Here is a 17,496-nt window from a genome sequence, read left to right on the forward strand (position 1 = left end):
TGCTATTCCTGCGGTACCCTTGTGATCAGCCACTGCCAGGTTCAAGGATGCGTGACGCATTGCTCCTTTAGGTTTGGAAATGGTGCTCCAGGCTGTGCCCAGGGATCTTCAGACGTGCCCTGGGCCACAGTAGGAGCGGGCCAGTCTCCCTTTCCCTAAGGTTCGCAGAAGAGTTCATTTGGAGAAAGCATTCTCCAGCAACAGAGAGTTTGAAAACAAGGAATCTAAGGAATTAAGGATGCCTGCAGCTGGACTAAACGCCAGCCTCAGCTCGTTAGCCTTCCCGGGGGAAATGCAGTCTTGCAGGAAGTATTTGTTCAGGTCACGGCATTGTGCCAAGAGCGATGGAGGGTGGGAAGAAGATGCAGACCCTGCCTGGCAGCATTCTCAGCTAACTGGGAAGAGAATGTGCAGAACTCAGCTCCTCTAGAAAAGCAAGCTGTTCGCTCTGGCCACAAACATTTATGGGGTGCCCAGTGTGTCCAGGCTCTGAATGATACCCTGAGATACAAAGATAACAATGGTCCTACCCTCCGAGAGCTTACTGCTACCGTGAGTACATGTACATGGAGCCCAGAGAAGACCAGTCATGGCAGGGGACACCAGAGTGGCCTTCATGGGGAAAATGGGTCCTAAGCTGAGACGCGAAGTAGCTGACCAAGATGGAGGAGGGTGGGGGTCACCCCAGACTCAAAGAATAGGAGAACATACGTAGAGAATCATGCTCTGTGATCTTTCCTATATAAACCCTTTTATATCAGCTTGTGGGCAAGAAGCAAAGGGAGTTAAAGGGAGTAAGAGAGCAGTTCTCAAAGGAGCACTGGTCTACCCAAGGGAGAATGTGAAGGGTGGGGTTGGCATGATGTTGTGGAAGGACCTGAATGGCAGGCTAAGGTGTCAGGTGGGCGGAGGGCATTGCAACTTTGTGTCAAGGAGAAGGGGGTCACAGTAGTTTTGGAAAATTGAAGCAGTGATGGTATGGAGAATAGATTTTTCTTTTTAAGTTAAAATGCAGGTGGGATTGTTGGTTCTTGACTATTTTATTTAAATTTGATTTAAATTTCCAAGAGCAATGGAGGGTAGGAAACGATGCAGACCCGGCCCTGGCAGCATTCTCAATGGACAGGGAAGAGAGGATGTGCAGAATTCAGCTCCTCTAGAAAAGCAAGCTGTTTGTGGGGTGCCCAGAAATCTGATCTAAATTTCCACTAGGAGCAGCTCAGAGGTGTGGTTTCATCATCCTAGGAATAAGGCGGGCTCCACTCATCCTGACCCGGCCAACAGGATGGCTTTTCCTGCATCAGGGTGATCTTGTCATGGGAACTCTTCCTTTCTTCCAGGTTTCCATGAAGAAGGAAGCCTGTACATTCTTAAGGGCGATCGCACAATTGAGTTTGATGGCGAGTTTGCAGCTGATGTCCTGGTGGAGTTTCTCTTGGACGTGAGCATTTATGCACAGTGCCCTGCATGGAGTTGCTTGGGTTCCATATAGGGGGGAAGTAAAACTTTAAAATAAGAGCACAGAAGCTGGGTAACTGGACTTGATCTAAGACAGATTTCCCAGGCTTCACACAAAGTCAAGGACAGCGTATATCCCAGTGCTATTTACTTATTCCAGGAAGCGGGCCCTTAGGTCACCTGAGAAACTGTTTCCTTGTGATCAGAGGGTCACAGATTGGAACTGTGTAGTAGTAACATGTTATTTCTCTTAGCAGTCATATACCAACACCCCCTGGAATCCCCCTGGCTTGTTCCACGGCTTCTGAACAGGAGTTGGGAATTGTGAGGAAGTGGTGGCTAGTCACCTGAAGGCCAGTAGGGAGAGGAGGAATGATCAGCCGAGTTACCCTCAGAGCAGAATAAAAAGGGGCAGGACTAAATGAGCCCCAATATCATCCTTCTCAGCCATGGAGGTCCACTACCCTCAGATCCATATGCGAATCCATATGCTCAAACACCATACAAATATTCTATCCACAGACAAACCCACACTCTCAGTAGCAGCTGTGAAGTCCAGTTCAAGCTACTTTTGAACACAGATTCCTGTACAGAAAATGCACATCCCTATTGATGATTCTTATCTACCAGCTCGTCCACAGTGGTCTCTCACCTTTCTCCACAGCCTCAAAAACCCAGAGAGGAGTCTAAGTGAGTTAGGTCACCTCCTATGAAAAAGTGCCCATAGGTTCTCGTTGGCCCGTCATTGACCCATAACTGAAAGCCCTAAAAAAGTTGAGGGCAGCAGCTGAACAGCTCGGCCAACATGGCACTGCCCCGCCCTACCAGCGAGGCCAAGGCTTTTAGCTCACAACAGACGCCAGACTCTAGCTACCGTAAACAACAGGCTACGTGGTCACCCACACAAATAGAAATCCAGAGTGAGGGCAGATTTTAGGGTCGATCAAAACAAGGCTCTCGCGCCATCTGTGAATCATGGATAATGCTGTTTTCTCTGTGTTGGCTTTGTCCCTAAGCTGACTGTTCCCAAGTTGATTCTAAGATAAGCCAGCAGCAGGAGCGGATACATCACATTTCCTCATTAATATTCAATAAGAGGGAGGGGAAAATCTGGCTTCCCATTGTTGCCTTTAAGAGAAAGCAGAACTTTCCTAAAGGTTTCAGCAAATCTTCCCTGGAGAGTCCCTGACCAGATCTGGGTCTCATGCCATTTCTGAACCAATAAATGACAAGAGAGATAGAACTGCCCACACCAACCAGCCTACCCCACTGAGTCAAGGTCAAGTCCTCAAAAGGCGCTGTTGCTGTACTCATTGGGGGAGGGTGGGATGGATGCTGAGGCACCAACCGAAGTTCACAACTTCCCTCCAAAGCCCTCTGCATATGTGCCCGATTCCTGGGGAAGGAACCGATTTTGTGTATTTGTGTGTGGCATTTCAGCTAATTGAAGATCCAGTGGAGGTCATCGGCAGCAAACTGGAAGTCCAAGCCTTTGAACGCATTGAGGACCACATCAAACTCATTGGTTTTTTCAAGAGCGAAGACTCAGAATGTAAGTTGTCTGTCAACTCCAGCCTGTTGGTCTAAAGCAGGGGTCCTCAAACTTTTTAAACAGGGGCCAGCTCACTGTCCCTCAGACCGTTGGAGGGCCGGACTATAGTTTTAAAAAAAACTATGAACAAATTCCTATGCACACTGCACATATCTTATTTTGAAGTAAAAAAACAAAACGGGAACAAATACAATATTTGTATTTGCACGTGGCCCGCGGGCCGTAGTTTGAGGACCCCTGGCCTAAAGGCTACATTCCCAGCAAGGTATGTCATGCTATCCATAAAGACGATGGGAATGTCCCATGCGGGGTAGGAGGGAGAATCTTCCTTGCACCCTGAGCAAAGGGAAACCTGTATTGATTGTACAAAGCAGGCAGGGGAGCTGAAGGAAGGCTGAGGCTGGGCCATGTTCTCTGGCCTTGAAGGGGGTGAATGTTTTACAGAAGAGAGAAAGCCCTTCCTCCACTTTTCCACCGGCTCACCCACCAGTTGGATTCTCCCTTAAAAGGGGGCAAATAGTGTGCTGTCTTCCTGACATGGGCAGCTCCCATGGTCACCAGTTGGAGAGCTTCTCAGTCACTTGGACAGCATTAGAGGAAAGTTGGGGTAGGGCTGGGCTTAGCAGCTGCAGCACAATGTGGAAAATTGCTGGCCAACCCAGCTGACCACCAAGGCAGCCTGCAGTAGCACACCACACCCTTGGGTGTATTCCCTTTGAAAGTTTTGCGGCTGGGGTTTGGGTGGGCACAGTTACATATCACAGCATCAGCACAACCCTACAGGGGTTGAAGTCAGGAGGAATCAGGAAGGGGAGGAACCAGCAAGGCTAACAACCTGAGTACCTTTTCTTAAAGTGCTTTGGCAGCATGAGCCCAGAGTGAAGCCTTTTTCTGGTGTCTCAGCCTTGGAGAGAGGGAGTGGGCTTAGCTATGAAAGAGGACCTGGTAGCATTAGTACAGGAGAGAAGTGCAAATAAGGGATGCTTCTGGCTATTTCTGGAAAGTCCAAAATATTTTGAAATTATTTGTGAAGCTGTGTCTCTACTCCATCTGCCAACTGGCATCCTTAGTCATCTCAACCACCCACCAATTTTCTCTCCCCCAAGGCCTAGCTGAACTGTCTCCTCATTTGCTACGTAAATGTCTCTATTCACCCTCCTTAACAGTGTGTTAGGGGAAGGTGGCTAAGTGGGGAGTTTTGCCCTGGTTCTTTGGGTGACTTCATTTCAATGTTCACATTTCTATATAGATACTGACTACTCTGGGGAGATCAGAGTAGAAGACTAGACCCGGTTTCCTGAAGACAACTACTGTTTGCAAGAGGTTACGGGTTCGACCCTAACTTGAAACCCCAACCTGGGATCTGCCTTGCCCCACCCTTTTCCATCTTAGGGATACAGACTGGCTCCCCAAGAGAAGAGGGGAGTTCTCTTGTCAAAGGTCTATGCCAGTGATGGCGAACCTATGACACGCGTGTCAGAGGTGACACGCGAACTCATTTTTTCGGTTGATTTTTCTTTGTTAAGTGGCATTTAGATATATAAAATAAATATCAAAAATATAAATCTTTGTTTTACTATGGTTGCAAATATCAAAAAATTTCTATATGTGACACGGCACCAGAGTTAAGTTAGGGTTTTTCAAAATGCTGACACGCCGAGCTCAAAAGGTTCGCCATCACTGGTCTATGCCATGCTTTCCATCAAGGAAGGAGTTCAGGAAGGTGGAGAGAGGTTCATCAGCGACAAGGACGACAGGGAAGCGGGGAACAGAGAATTCTTAAGGAGCCCACTGCTGCTATAAATAGACATGTGACTTAGCTATGGCTTTAACCATTTCCCTTTCTATACTCTCCCACCTCCCTCTATTCATTCTCCAAATCTCTCACCCGTCTTCTTCCCCTCCACTCAATCCTCCACTCCAACTATCGGCCTATATGACATATTTTGGGACAACCCAATCACTTTTATGAGGATGAGTTTGTGTGAATGTGGATCGGTAGGTAGAGGTTTGTTGTACACTTTCAACCCCTCTCTCATCTGTGCCTATTGTGCATACCTCTGTTTTAGCAACTATCACACCACACTGTGATTCTTCAAAGGTCCATGACCCACCCTGGGCTGTGAGCCTTTGATTGTTGTCCATGTCTGACTCATTTTGGTGTCCCCCGAGCCAGCATTATTCTTGAAATGTTTTTGATTAAATGTTAGAAAATTCTGCATACTCTTAGAATTCTAGCAAAAGCCTGCACCTATGATGATGAAGGGGTATGGATTCCAGGAAATGGAGAAAGTTAATCTTGTTGGATCATTGGCTCTCAAGATTATGGAATTTTTGTAGAAAAATTCCTACTACTATTACCATTACCATCACCCTCACATCTAAGGCTTGAACCAGAATGCCTTTACCTAGTAACTGCCTGGGTGTGGTAAGACACAACGTGACCATACCCGTGCGGCCTCATGCCTCTCTTCCCCAGTTTGTACTCAAGTTTGGGACCAGAGTCAAGCATGGTCTTGATTAGTTTTAAGTGAGCCTTTCAAGGGATCAGAATGAAAAAAGGAAAAATTAAAAAGAGGGAAAGAATTTACCAAAAAGAGTGCTCCTGCTAAGAGTTTAAAATACTTCTGTGCTGTCATTTTGACTGAGGTGCATTTCTCCGCACACTGTGTTCCCTCACACACAGGCTGCAAACTCTCTAGGGGGCACATGAATAAGTAGCAGTGACTTCGAGAGAAAGAACTTTTCCTTTGGGTTTGGGGTTTGACCACCCCTTTTCTTTCCCTTGCTCTCTCTGGGTTTCCTCCTTTCCATCTACCAGCTTTGCAAAACATACGACAGTGTGGCAAAGAGTTCTTCTGGGTGATTGAATGCCAATCAGTTCCAACTCCTTGGGGAAGCTGTGGGTTTAAATGGTACTAAATAATTATCTATCTAAATAATATGTACTCAATAATTATCCAATTAGGACTAATTGGCTTCCCACTTTCTCCATTATTTAAACAAAGAAATGTCTGCAGTGTGCATCTTGCAAATGTCTCTCCCGTCTACTTTTTCCTCTTAGATTACAAGGCTTTTGAAGAGGCAGCTGAGCATTTCCAGCCTTACATCAAGTTTTTCGCGACCTTCGACAAAGGGGTAAGGACCGATGACACCTCAATTTGAAGGCTTTCGTCGGCACGAAGTATTGACAGTTGAACTTGCCACCCCTTTTTCTTTTCTTTTGAAACGTTAACCACCCTCCCCCCCTGAGCACTTTCTCCAGAATTAGAAATGTAGCAGCACGTCGCTACTGCATGAGCTATGAATACAAAGGTGTTCCACTCAGATGATGTCAGAGTATTTCTGAAAACATCCCAATGAAAAGTGATGAACCAACCACTCATATCACTGTCAGCACTAAGAATGGAGAGAGTGTGAGCCTGGACTGTGCGGGACACTAACCATTGCTTCCTTTTTTTAGAGCATCCTCTCCCTGCCTGGGGCTGCATGCCTTCCCTCTTCTGGGTGGGAGGGGCATTGACCTCAGAAGCCCCGGTGCTTCCGACAGTTACCCACATCTTCAGGAGATGCCACGGATCTACCTGTCTATAATTCAAATGCTTGTTGTTTTGTGGGTGTGGCAAGTGCCTCTAGAAGCCTAAGAGCAGCAGAGATAGAGGGACCTCAAACCAATGGGTACTTTATTTGGGGTCTACTCTGCTTGGAGTGCTCTACCCTGGCTCCGGGTACCACTAAAATGGCTACTAATCCAGTGCTCTCTGCATGTTGGGCTCAAGTGGATATATTGCACTAGTACAATCTCTAGTCCTTTACACAACTTCCAGATGCGAAAACATTTAGAAAGATTAAGTAATATCCAAGGTCTCCAGTGAATTAATGGTAGTGCTAAGATCCCAATTTAGGACAATCTGTGTTCAAAGTCCATGCCCTTTCCTCTGTCCCACATCATTATCTAGAAGGCTCTGTTCCTACCCTTGAGATTCAAGCTGCACACTCACACATCCACACCCACATAACACACACAACTCACGCAACCCACATTCAAAACATACTTAAAACATACTCAACACACATGTAACACACATACACAGACAACATATGCACTACATAACACACAAACCTAACACACCTACACATACACACACACACGTATCACACCCCAATGCACACCCACTAAGAACATTCTAAGTATTCTATGAAAAATGAGGAAGTCTGTAGATGCTAAAGCAGGGGAAAAGTATGATAAAAAGAGACTGCACTCATTTCATACATATATTGACCCACTTCTATGACTATGGCCCAAGTTTACAAGCCTATAATCCAGAAGAGAGGTCTATAGTCTACATCATCTGAACTTGAAGAAAATGTACCCTAATTGGTTGGATTACAGTGGAGAGAGATATTGAGCAAGGATAGCAAAAAGAATAATAATTATCATTCATTAAGTGCTTTTCATGTACCGGGCTTTGTGCTAAGAGCTTATATAGGTTTTCTCATTTCATCTTCTCAACACCCGGTAAGAGAGGGATTAGCCTTCTCAGTCTACAGAGGAGGAAACTGAGGTAGCGAGGGATTAAGAGATTTGCTCATGTCACATAATGAGTAGTGAAGCTGGATGTAACCTCAGGTCAGCCTGACTTCAGCATCAGTGCTCAGTACGACTCTGCTCCAGAGAAAGACATGGCACATGTACACACGCATCTGGTACATATAAGCCTTCAGTGAACGTTAGCTAGCTGTGACGGCTGTCTGTTGTTGTTGTTGTTCTTAAGTATATTTTTATTGATTTCAGAGAGGAAGGAAGAGGAAGAGAGAGATAGAAACATCAATGATGAGAGAGAATCATTGATCAGCTGCCTCCTGCATGCCCCACACTGGGGATGGAACCCACAACCTGGGCATGTGCCCTGACTGGGAATCCAACCATGACCACCTGGTTCATAGGTTGATACTCAATCACTGAGCTACGCCAGCTGGGCAGGACTGTTGATAATAAAGATAGTCGTTTAGGTCCAGGAAGGTAGAGGTGGGGAGAGGATATTAGTGGAGAAGGGGAGGTACAGAGAAGCTTTAACTGAGTCCATCACTGGCATCCGGTTAGGATTGGTCAGCAGTGACTATGACTCCATAGTAAGAACCCATCCGAGGGAAGAGAGTCAGGCAGACAAGCCTGGCCAAGCAACAGAGCCTCAGTCCTTGGAAGGGAGTTTCAAGGTAGAGTTCAGGGTGGGGTTGGTTTGCAGATGTGCTCCTAGCCCAGCCGCATGGCTTCATGTCTGAGGCCCATGAAGAAGGTGAGGTCAGGCTATAATTAAAAACTCAGAAGGCTCTTCACTAAAAGCTCTAGAAGACACTGAGTCATTAAGCGCCACTGCTCACGTAGCCTGGCGGGATTTCATAACATTCAGAAAGAGAAAGCTAAATGCTCCCTACCTCCGTGGGGAACCAGAGGGAAGAGCTGTCATGGAGAGGACTCAATGCCATTTGGGACTTAAGAACTTGTACCCAGCAATTAGGGGGGTGGGTGACAGAGCCCACTGGTGATGGTGGGGTCCAGCAGGCATGGTTGCACCCATCATGTCACTCAGGATAGCACACAATTTAAACTTATGAATTATTGCTGGAATTTTCCTTTTAATGTTTTCGGATCATGGTTGACTGCAGGTAACTGAAACTGTGGATAAGGGGGGACTGCTATCTATGAGCTGGAGAAATGTAAAGAGGGTGAGATGTCAGGGCTGCTGATGTAGACTTGGGAGTTAGTAGTTTCCAAACACTGTCCATATTGTAATCCCTCAGGAAGCTTTTAAAACTATGGGTTTCTGGGCACCAGCCCTGGAAAACTGAATTTTTTTAAAAGGATTTTAACAGGACCCAGGAATATGCATTTTTAAAAAGCTCCCAGTACATTTTATCTGGTACAACATTTTGGGACCAGAAACAATCTATGGCTCCTGGTCCTCAATGAACCCCACAAGGAGGCAAGAGAGGGTGAGAGGGCTAAGGATGGTGTCCACTCTACTGCACCTTGTAGCCTAAAATATGTAGTTCTAACTATCCCCCTGTGACCTCCCAGCGACCTGTTCCTTTCTTGGACAGTGAGAAGCAGAATCATTTTTTGAACCATATGGGGACCAAAAGAAGCAGTGGTTATCTAAACAAAGTTGATGGAGAAGACAGACATTGAAAAGGCCTAAATTCATTAAACTGGTTTCATTTGCAGCAATGAATGGCTTGCTAATGTGTAGAAAAACATCTGTATCAAAATCCATACACTTGCCAATGTCAAAAAAATGGCCATTCTGCTTTGTAGTTTTCTTATCTTTGGCAAAATCTATTCCAACTAGTTTTTTAAAGGCATAAAAGAACTCACTATATGGACCTCCTAAGCATTCAGGAGTAAAATCCATTCTCGTATCGTTTTTCCTGCCCATGAACCAGGTCTGGTCCCAGAACAGGGTCTCGGAGACAGTCAGCCCCATTAAATATTTACTGAATCAATGAATGAATCAATGCCTCAATCAGTCAAATCTCCTTCAGTCCTTACCACCCAAAATACAAATAAAAGAATTTTAAAAAAAGGGATTCTCTGAGATACAAGGCGAGGGCCCTCCATGGTGCGTGCTGGTGGGGATATAGCAAACAGGAGAAAATTATGTTCAGCAATCCCCAGAATTAAACTCAAGAACATCACAATCCAACTTCACACCCATGGTCTCCACACTGCAGACCTGGACACTGTCAACCAAGAACCAGAGAACCTCTCCCCCGACACACACACACACACACACACATGCACACACACACACGTGGGTGCACCAGAGCTTCCGATGAGCCCCTTCCTGCCTTTGGGAAGCCTGCATTCCAGACGCCTGAGATGGGGTGAATTGATGAGAGCATGTCCAAGAGCAACAGGGAACATCTGACTAAACACGTGCAGCAGCAGTGGAACATCTATGGGGCCAGACAGCTTTCTTCACAGGGTCAAGGAGAAGGTGATTTTCTAGGGAGGGCTGGTGTACTGGCAAAGGGGGTTTGAATTCTGGCTCTATCCCCTTGGGTAGATAATCCTGACAAATTGCATACTCAGACTGCACCTCGGGCTCATCATTTGTAAAATAAGTATAATACCAGCTTTTACCTGATACAATCAAAGGGGGGATTCATAAAGGAATCAGCCGAAAACGCGTTGCAACAGTGCCTGGCACATGGCAAGCACTCTATGTGGTTACTATTATTACTTTTTTCTTCCTGGTTCTTAAAATAAGTAGTAAGTGAACTCAGAGAACCACAACTGAATGCCATTTTCAAGCCCAGCTCTGCGAAGAATGGTGTGTAAACGCAGACACTGGGTGTAGAGTTGCTACTTGCCCTGCCCCCTTGTTCCTTGCCCATCATCCATCCATAGCACCCTTTGCCCCGTGGAAGAGGAATAGAGTAAGAAGAAAAAACAACAACCCATACCTCCATGTCCCTTAAAACAAAATGAACATGACCGCAAAATCTCCTTTGACTGACTATGGCTCTTAACGTGGCCTGTTTCCTTTAGCTCTGAGTCAAAAGCCAGTTTCTTTGTTAAGTACTGTAAGAAATGTCCTTCGGACTATTGTGACCTGGAATTAACAGCAGTCGAGGACAAAAACCATAGGCAGACCCATGTTTCCTCAGAATGGACCTCCTTGTGTAAGAGCTTATGTGACACCAGTTCCCCTCCTCCCACTTGGTCCTGGCGGCCCCGGGCCACTGGGCTGTGGGTTATCGGGCCAGGCGGCAGCTCTCGGCAATTCCTGTTTAGTTCAAGGGAACCACTGTTCATCTCTGTGCTCTCTTGGCCCACAGCTCTGACCTGGAAAAGAATGGCATTTGGTTTTCTCCAAGCATGGCACATTCCAGGCCTCTCGAGTCATTTCACAAAAAGAGGCCTGAGTCCAGCAGGTCTGCAGGCGAACACAGCAGCCATTCTGCCCTGACAAGGCGGTGGGGCCCCTTAATCAGAGAGGCAATGCCTTCCAGGCTACGTCTCGCTCCGAGCGCCCTCTCTGGTACAGGGGAGAGCAACCCCAGCTAGCTTGCTGGGTACTATGGTACCATCCAGTTCTAGCACCCCGAGTCTAAATCCAGGGAACCCCTCCACTCTGGACAAGCCAGGGTGGCTGTTACCTTCTGATTGGTAACCAAGGGGACAGTTCCCAGAGCCTGAGAAACCATCACACAAGCCCTGTACCGAGAGACAACTAACTGTAGGGCCATGCTTCAGTCTGAGTAACAGTAGGTTTATGCCCTGATCGAGGATGAATGGGCGGGCCTCTGATTTTGAGTATATGCTTTAAATGGTTCCCATCAATTGCCTGCTCTATCCAAGTTGATTCGATTCAATCCATACATGCAAGGACACTGAGCATCTCTGCTGACCTCTGCGTCCTCCTCCAGCCTGGCAAACACAGTAGAGTGATGGTGACTGTAGAATTAGATTTCCCACTTTTCATTCTGTCTGCTTCCTGTCCCTGCTTGGACCTCATTGGCCAGAGAGGTTTTCTCCTCCCTATCTGTCCTTCTTGGATCGATCCAGCCAGGCCTTAGGTGAGGGGTTCCTATCACTACAACATCTGCGTTAAAACTGTACATACTCTCTCAAGTCTTTGCCAGAGAATATGCACGCCTTATAGATGGACCATCACTGCCTCTCTAGACTAGTGTTCAAGGAAGCTCTTGTCATATTTCTAATTGCTACAGGTTGCGAAGAAATTGTCCTTGAAGATGAATGAGGTTGACTTCTACGAGCCATTTATGGACGAGCCCATTGCCATCCCTGACAAACCTTACACAGAAGAAGAGCTCGTGGAGTTTATAAAGGAGCACCAGAGGTACCCCAGGTGGCATGCAGGGGGTGGGGGGCCTGGGGCCTGGGAAATGGAGAGGAGCCTCTCAGTCCTGACATCTCGCACCCCTAAGAGCAACTACCTGGAGTCAGCCCCCCCAAAGAATGAGCTCAGTAGAATGGCTTTGTTGGTCATCCATCAGGGGCAGGGATGTTGCTACAGTTTCTGGATATGGGTCTGTCTACACGTGTAAACAGGTTTAGGCCAGCTCCCCTCAGTCAGCAAATCCCCTCAAAGTCAGAGTCAGCTATAAATAAAAAATTTCAATAACAGCAAGAGTGATTTAGGGACAGCCTCCTATATGCCAATACCATGGTAGGGGCTATGAGAGCTATTTTATGTAGTACAGGGGTGCGCAGGGTGGGCAAAAGTAGGTTTACAGTTGTGAGCATGCGAAAGTTTATTCTTGTATTATTATTAGTTACTGTATTATTTATTTGTATTACAACTGTAAACCTATGTTTGCCAAACCCTGTATTCAACATAAGGGGGTAATTATTATTATCTCAATTTACAGATCAAGGAATTGGGCTCCGCGTAGTTAAATAACTTAGCCAAGATGAACATTCTGTATGCAGAACTGCTGGGAGAGGAATATTTGACACCACTTAGAGTAGCTCAAGCGTGGACCGGCGACCCTTTCCTGTAAAAGGCCGGGGGGTAAATAGTTCAGCTCCGCAGCCAAATGGTCTCTGTTGCAACACTCAGCTCTGCTGTTTGTGTGGGAAAGCAGCCGCTGCCAATATCTAAACAACGGGGTGTGGCTGTGTCCCAAAACGTTTATTTATAAAAGAGGAGGCACCGGCTGGATTTGGCTCTCCAGCTGCAATTTGCTGAGCCCTGCTCCTGAGGGAAGGGCAGTACTGAACATGGAACATGGTGGTGGGCTCACCATCAACCCCCCTCCCCGCCCACACACACTGGACATGTGCTCACGCATGCTCATTGGACCTGGAGCACTATGATTCCATCAACCAGCCAGTCCTGGTCCCTACAGGGAGGCGGTACTCAGAGAAGCAAATAGCCACCTTCTAGCACTATTAGCCATCATTCAGAAAGATGAAACCATGAGTAGATATAGATCCCACCTGCTCTTCTAAACATCCTGAAGGGGCTTTGGATGGATGACCCTGAAGATAAGACAAAATCAAGACTTCCTCTCTTCCCTCCCAGGTGGCCTCATTCGGGGCCTTCTCTGGGCTCTCAGTGGTGGCGCCTGTCTGGGAGGAGGGAGATGACTTCTTGCCCTGGGAATGACTACCCTGAGCCCTCTGGCATTGTTTGTAATAGACTTATAATCCCTGGGCCAAATGGGTCTGTGAAAAGGCTGAGAGCGTTAGGCCCAGCTCTCTGTGCGACAGGGCAGGGTACAGGGTAGCTGTGGTGTCCCGAGAATACCTACTCAAGGAAGCTCATCTTCTTTATTTCCAGACCCACCCTCCGCCGCCTGCGCCCAGAAGATATGTTTGAAACATGGGTAAGATAGTGGCAAACTCCTTCTGCCTTGTAGAGACAGGTGTATTCCCAAAGAGGAATACCCCTTTGAGTTCCAAAACTCAAATTTTTACTTGACTGGAGCGAATATCTAGATGGTAGAGTATTTGAAATGGGGACAACATCGCGCTCAGAGAACCAGTGTTCTAGGTCCTAGTTTATGCCTCTCTGGTGCTGCCGCTGGGCAACGTTACTCTGTCTCTGAGTCCCCTCCCCCTGGGACCACTGGCCTCTGTGCACTGGCCAGAGGCCTGGGGGACACAGAGGAGGAGCTGTGGAGTCAGAGACTTGGGTTCAAGGCTAGAATTGGACACCTCGTAGCTTTGCATCCTACGTCAAGTCATGTGATCTTTCTGAGCTTCAGTTCCTGCATCTGAACTTGGGGCTTTTCGTAAGGATGGACAGTGTGAAGAGCCCAGAGCATGGTAGGTGCTCGATAAAGGAACGGCAGCTGTTTTTTTAACTATCAGCTCAGGGCACTGGGAAGCACTGGGTCAGAGTATCCCCCGAGTCTAAGTCACAGACAATGCATCAGGCGGGTCAAAGAGCATCAGAAAGAGGGTCATGGAGATACAACCTCCCACCCACCTCAGATTTATACAAAATTCATAAACGACAACAACCGAAGTCTGTGGCACATTTTCCAAAGCACTTCATGGATCCTTTCACTCGGGTCTTTGAGTGGTTCTAGAAAGTGCTGAAGAACAAGTATTATTTTAGCCCCAGTTTACATGGGGAAATTGATCATATGGATGAGGTTGAGTACTCACGAATACATAACTAATAAGCACTAGATCTTGGGACTTAAATTTAAATCATCTAGAGCCAAATCTCACGTTCTCGCCATTATACCCCGCTAGAATGGGCCGTGGCCCCACAAGGCACCATTTTGGCAGTGGGGGTGTGGGCGGGAGGGGAAAGGGACTAACCTGGGAACATGTATGCATTTACTTATGTTTTTAATCTTTAATTCAGAGTTGAAAGTGACGTGTGAAGAGAGCCAGGGAGTAACTTGACACTCTGTTTAATAGCATGTCACTCATTTGGACATTTGAACAGGGAACAAACATTTCATAAGACGCTGAAGGGAAATAACCCAGTGTACAGGCGTGGACTGCTTGGCAACAACACAGCACATAGAAACATATTTCCCTAACATTCCAAACTTTCAAAAATTCAACCTTTAAAATGTTTTGTTATTAGATTTAAATACTGTAACAGTGCTTTAAAAATAATATTCCTTTTAAAATATTTTTACTTTGTACTTAATATAACGTAGCCTTATAAAAAGTAGTGCAAGGGATAGGGTTAGGGTTAGGGTTAGGGAGGGAGGTCAGCAATTCCTTCTAGAAGAATCCTCCCTGTGTTGCAATAACTAAGTAATTCCAAGAGGAATCAGAAAGCTCCAGATGAACCTCTGAGACACTCCTTTGCACCAGGGAGTCTGCTACTTTTAACTGCATTTTCCTTCTTTGCATCTCTTTATTCAACATGAGAACAAACATGCAACAGAGGCTGGAAGGAAACAGCCAAATCTGAACAGTGGTAATCTACCTGGTTGGTGGGTAATTGATGTTACTTTCTTCTAGGAATCTCTAATATTTGCTAATTTTCTTCAAGCAGTATGAAAGATTTTTATCACCATACTCTTTTTTAAAATCCAATAGGCATTAATAAGAACCCATTACCTTGTGCTAAGCACAGAGACTATAAATGAACATTGCTGTCCAGGCCTTAGGAGTTCAGGCCTGAGTCGATGAAACAGTCTCGAATCACGTGACCCCAGACCAGGATGCTCCCTGCTGTGACAGAGGTCATACAAAGTGCTGGGGAGTCCAGAGTAAGGTATTCACCTAAGTAACTCCCAAGCTCCAGTTTTGGGGGGGTCTGGTGTTGGGTCACGTTATATAAAGCCCCCTTCTCAGACTTTTTCAACTTAAGTAAGAGCCACTGACCTGAGTTTGCAGCATCTTCTGCAAACCCTGTAGAGAGGACAGCAGATTCCTGAGCTCATTCTGTGCTGTTGGTGACGTCAAGGAGCAGAAACTTGTTCCTCCACCCCCTTAGGTTCAGTACTGGAGGCCTGCAAATTAAAGTGACAAAGAACAGATTAGTATGAGAAAAAAAAACAAATAGATTTAATTACCTACTTCTGTATGGAAGTTCACAAAAAATGCGACTCAAGGAGGGGCTTAAAAAAAAAGAGAGGCTTATATGTCATCTAAAGTTTAGATTCTAAATAGAGGATGGGGAGGGGCAGGGGGCCCTTGCGGAGAGAACAAAGACTTTTTGGAAAGATAAATGGATGCTTGGGAGAAGAAATGGGAGACAGGATTGTCTGTTTGAGAAGAGTAGAGTTGCACTTGGGAAAGGATTTATGACAATTGAGTTCTTTTAAGAGGCTCTGCATTTAGGCAAATAAGGGATTTCAGGAATTCACATGCCTTCGGCTCTGAATAATTTGTATGCCCGTGGCTTTTCCTGGCCTACGTCAGTGAGAGAGAAAGAGCATGGGCTTCGGGACCAGGCAGAGCTGGCCTGAACCCCAGGTACGTCATGTACGAGCTCTGTGGCTTTAGGGAAGTCAGTTCAATTCCTTAAGCATGAAACAGAAATAAGACTTGCATCTAAGACTTAGAAGTAATGCACTTACAAAGCACTGACACAAATGGCAGATATTCACATCATCACTTTAATCACCCTTGATAGTTCAAGGTGTAATCCCTTCCCTCAGAGATCTTGCCATTCAAGTAAAAAGATCATTTCCGAGATAATGCGATCTAAAGACCAAAGGGGTGATCTGGGCGGCCAAGGATGTGGGGTTCAGAGAAAGCCCCTGGCCGGCCGGTCCTGCAGCTCTTCCTCGCCTGTGTGTGTGGGATACGCACTGAGGAACCCTGACCTTCAGGCTTGCCTGTGGGTCTGCTCTGGGAGCCTATTACTGAAAACACCGGCACAGAGCACACGCCTGCTTCTTTGCCAAGACAGAGGCTCTTTCCCTGGGTTACAGTCTCCATCCGGGGAACACCTGAGGCCTGGGAGGTGGTGGCCATGTCATGAGCAATCTCTTAGCAAACAGATATGGATTCTTAATTCTGAAACCAATTTCCAAATGCATTCCGGAAGGGCAGGCAGAGTTAACACGGCCGCCTCCCCACGGATGGCAGGGGCAGGGACAGGGCAGCCTACTGAGAACCGACTAGGGCATCCTGCCTGGCGATAATAGCAAACATGAAACCTCAGACTCCCCTTCCGGCTGCTGTCAGATTTGTGTAATAAACCTGCACGCACACACGCGCACACACACACACACACACACCACAGATCTATCAAATTCAATTCCCCGGAGAACCTGACCAAGGCAGTGCCTGACTCTCTTGTTTCTAATAATAATATTTTCCATTTAATCTCGCTCAGAATTTTTGGAGGTTTTGTCCATTTCCAACTCAAAGGGAAAAAATTAGCATTTAGATAGGATTGCACCAGCATTACAATCCATTGAGATAGAAACGGGGACCAGGGAGGGCTGAGAAGCCTGGATATTGTTTCCTGAGGACGGTTCTGATAGGACACTCGGGTGCCCGGGATGCCCTCTCCCTGGGACAGTGACAGTCAGTGTCCACTCAGATCTGTCCCCGTGCCTCTTGCTCGAGCATCTTCCCCTCCAAGCCTCATGAGGGTCACATTTCTTTTTTTTCTTTTTCTTTTTTTTAAAATATATTTTATTGATTTTTTACAGAGAGGAAGGGAGAGAGATAGAGAGTTAGAAACATCGATGAGAGAGAAACATTGATCAGCTGCCTCCTGCACATCTCCTACTGGGGATGTGCCCGCAACCCAGGTACATGCCCTTGACCGGAATCGAACCTGGGACCCTTCAGTCCGCAGGGCGATGCTCTATCCACTGAGCCAAACCGGTTTCGGCGAGGGTCACATTTCTTATAAAGGAGGCGCCTCCAAGCTCTTGCTGGTTCTTCTGCAGGAATGATCGATGCAAAGGAGACACGAGGCATGTGGTCCTTTCTGTTCAGGATATAGAAACATGGAATGCCACCTGCTTGTCCCACAGATTTGAAATATTCTCACTTTTCACCATCACACCGTCACCCT

The 17,496-nt window shown here is 46.5% G+C and overlaps 1 protein-coding gene across 1 annotated transcript in view; it reads left to right on the top strand.

The window, feature by feature from the left end:
- The window catches only part of CASQ2 (calsequestrin 2), a 45,668-nt gene that overhangs the window by 14,091 nt on the left and 14,081 nt on the right, over positions 1–17,496 (top strand). Inside the window, exons 3-7 of the mRNA XM_036342568.1 lie at positions 1,341–1,441; positions 2,899–3,010; positions 6,075–6,148; positions 11,747–11,877; positions 13,324–13,369. Coding sequence (XP_036198461.1) covers positions 1,341–1,441; positions 2,899–3,010; positions 6,075–6,148; positions 11,747–11,877; positions 13,324–13,369 — 464 coding nt within the window. The remainder of the gene's footprint in view (positions 1–1,340; positions 1,442–2,898; positions 3,011–6,074; positions 6,149–11,746; positions 11,878–13,323; positions 13,370–17,496) is intronic.

The sequence above is a fragment of the Myotis myotis genome, unplaced genomic scaffold (genome assembly GCF_014108235.1).
Source record: "Myotis myotis isolate mMyoMyo1 unplaced genomic scaffold, mMyoMyo1.p scaffold_m19_p_18, whole genome shotgun sequence".
NCBI classification, from domain to species: Eukaryota; Metazoa; Chordata; class Mammalia; order Chiroptera; family Vespertilionidae; genus Myotis; species Myotis myotis.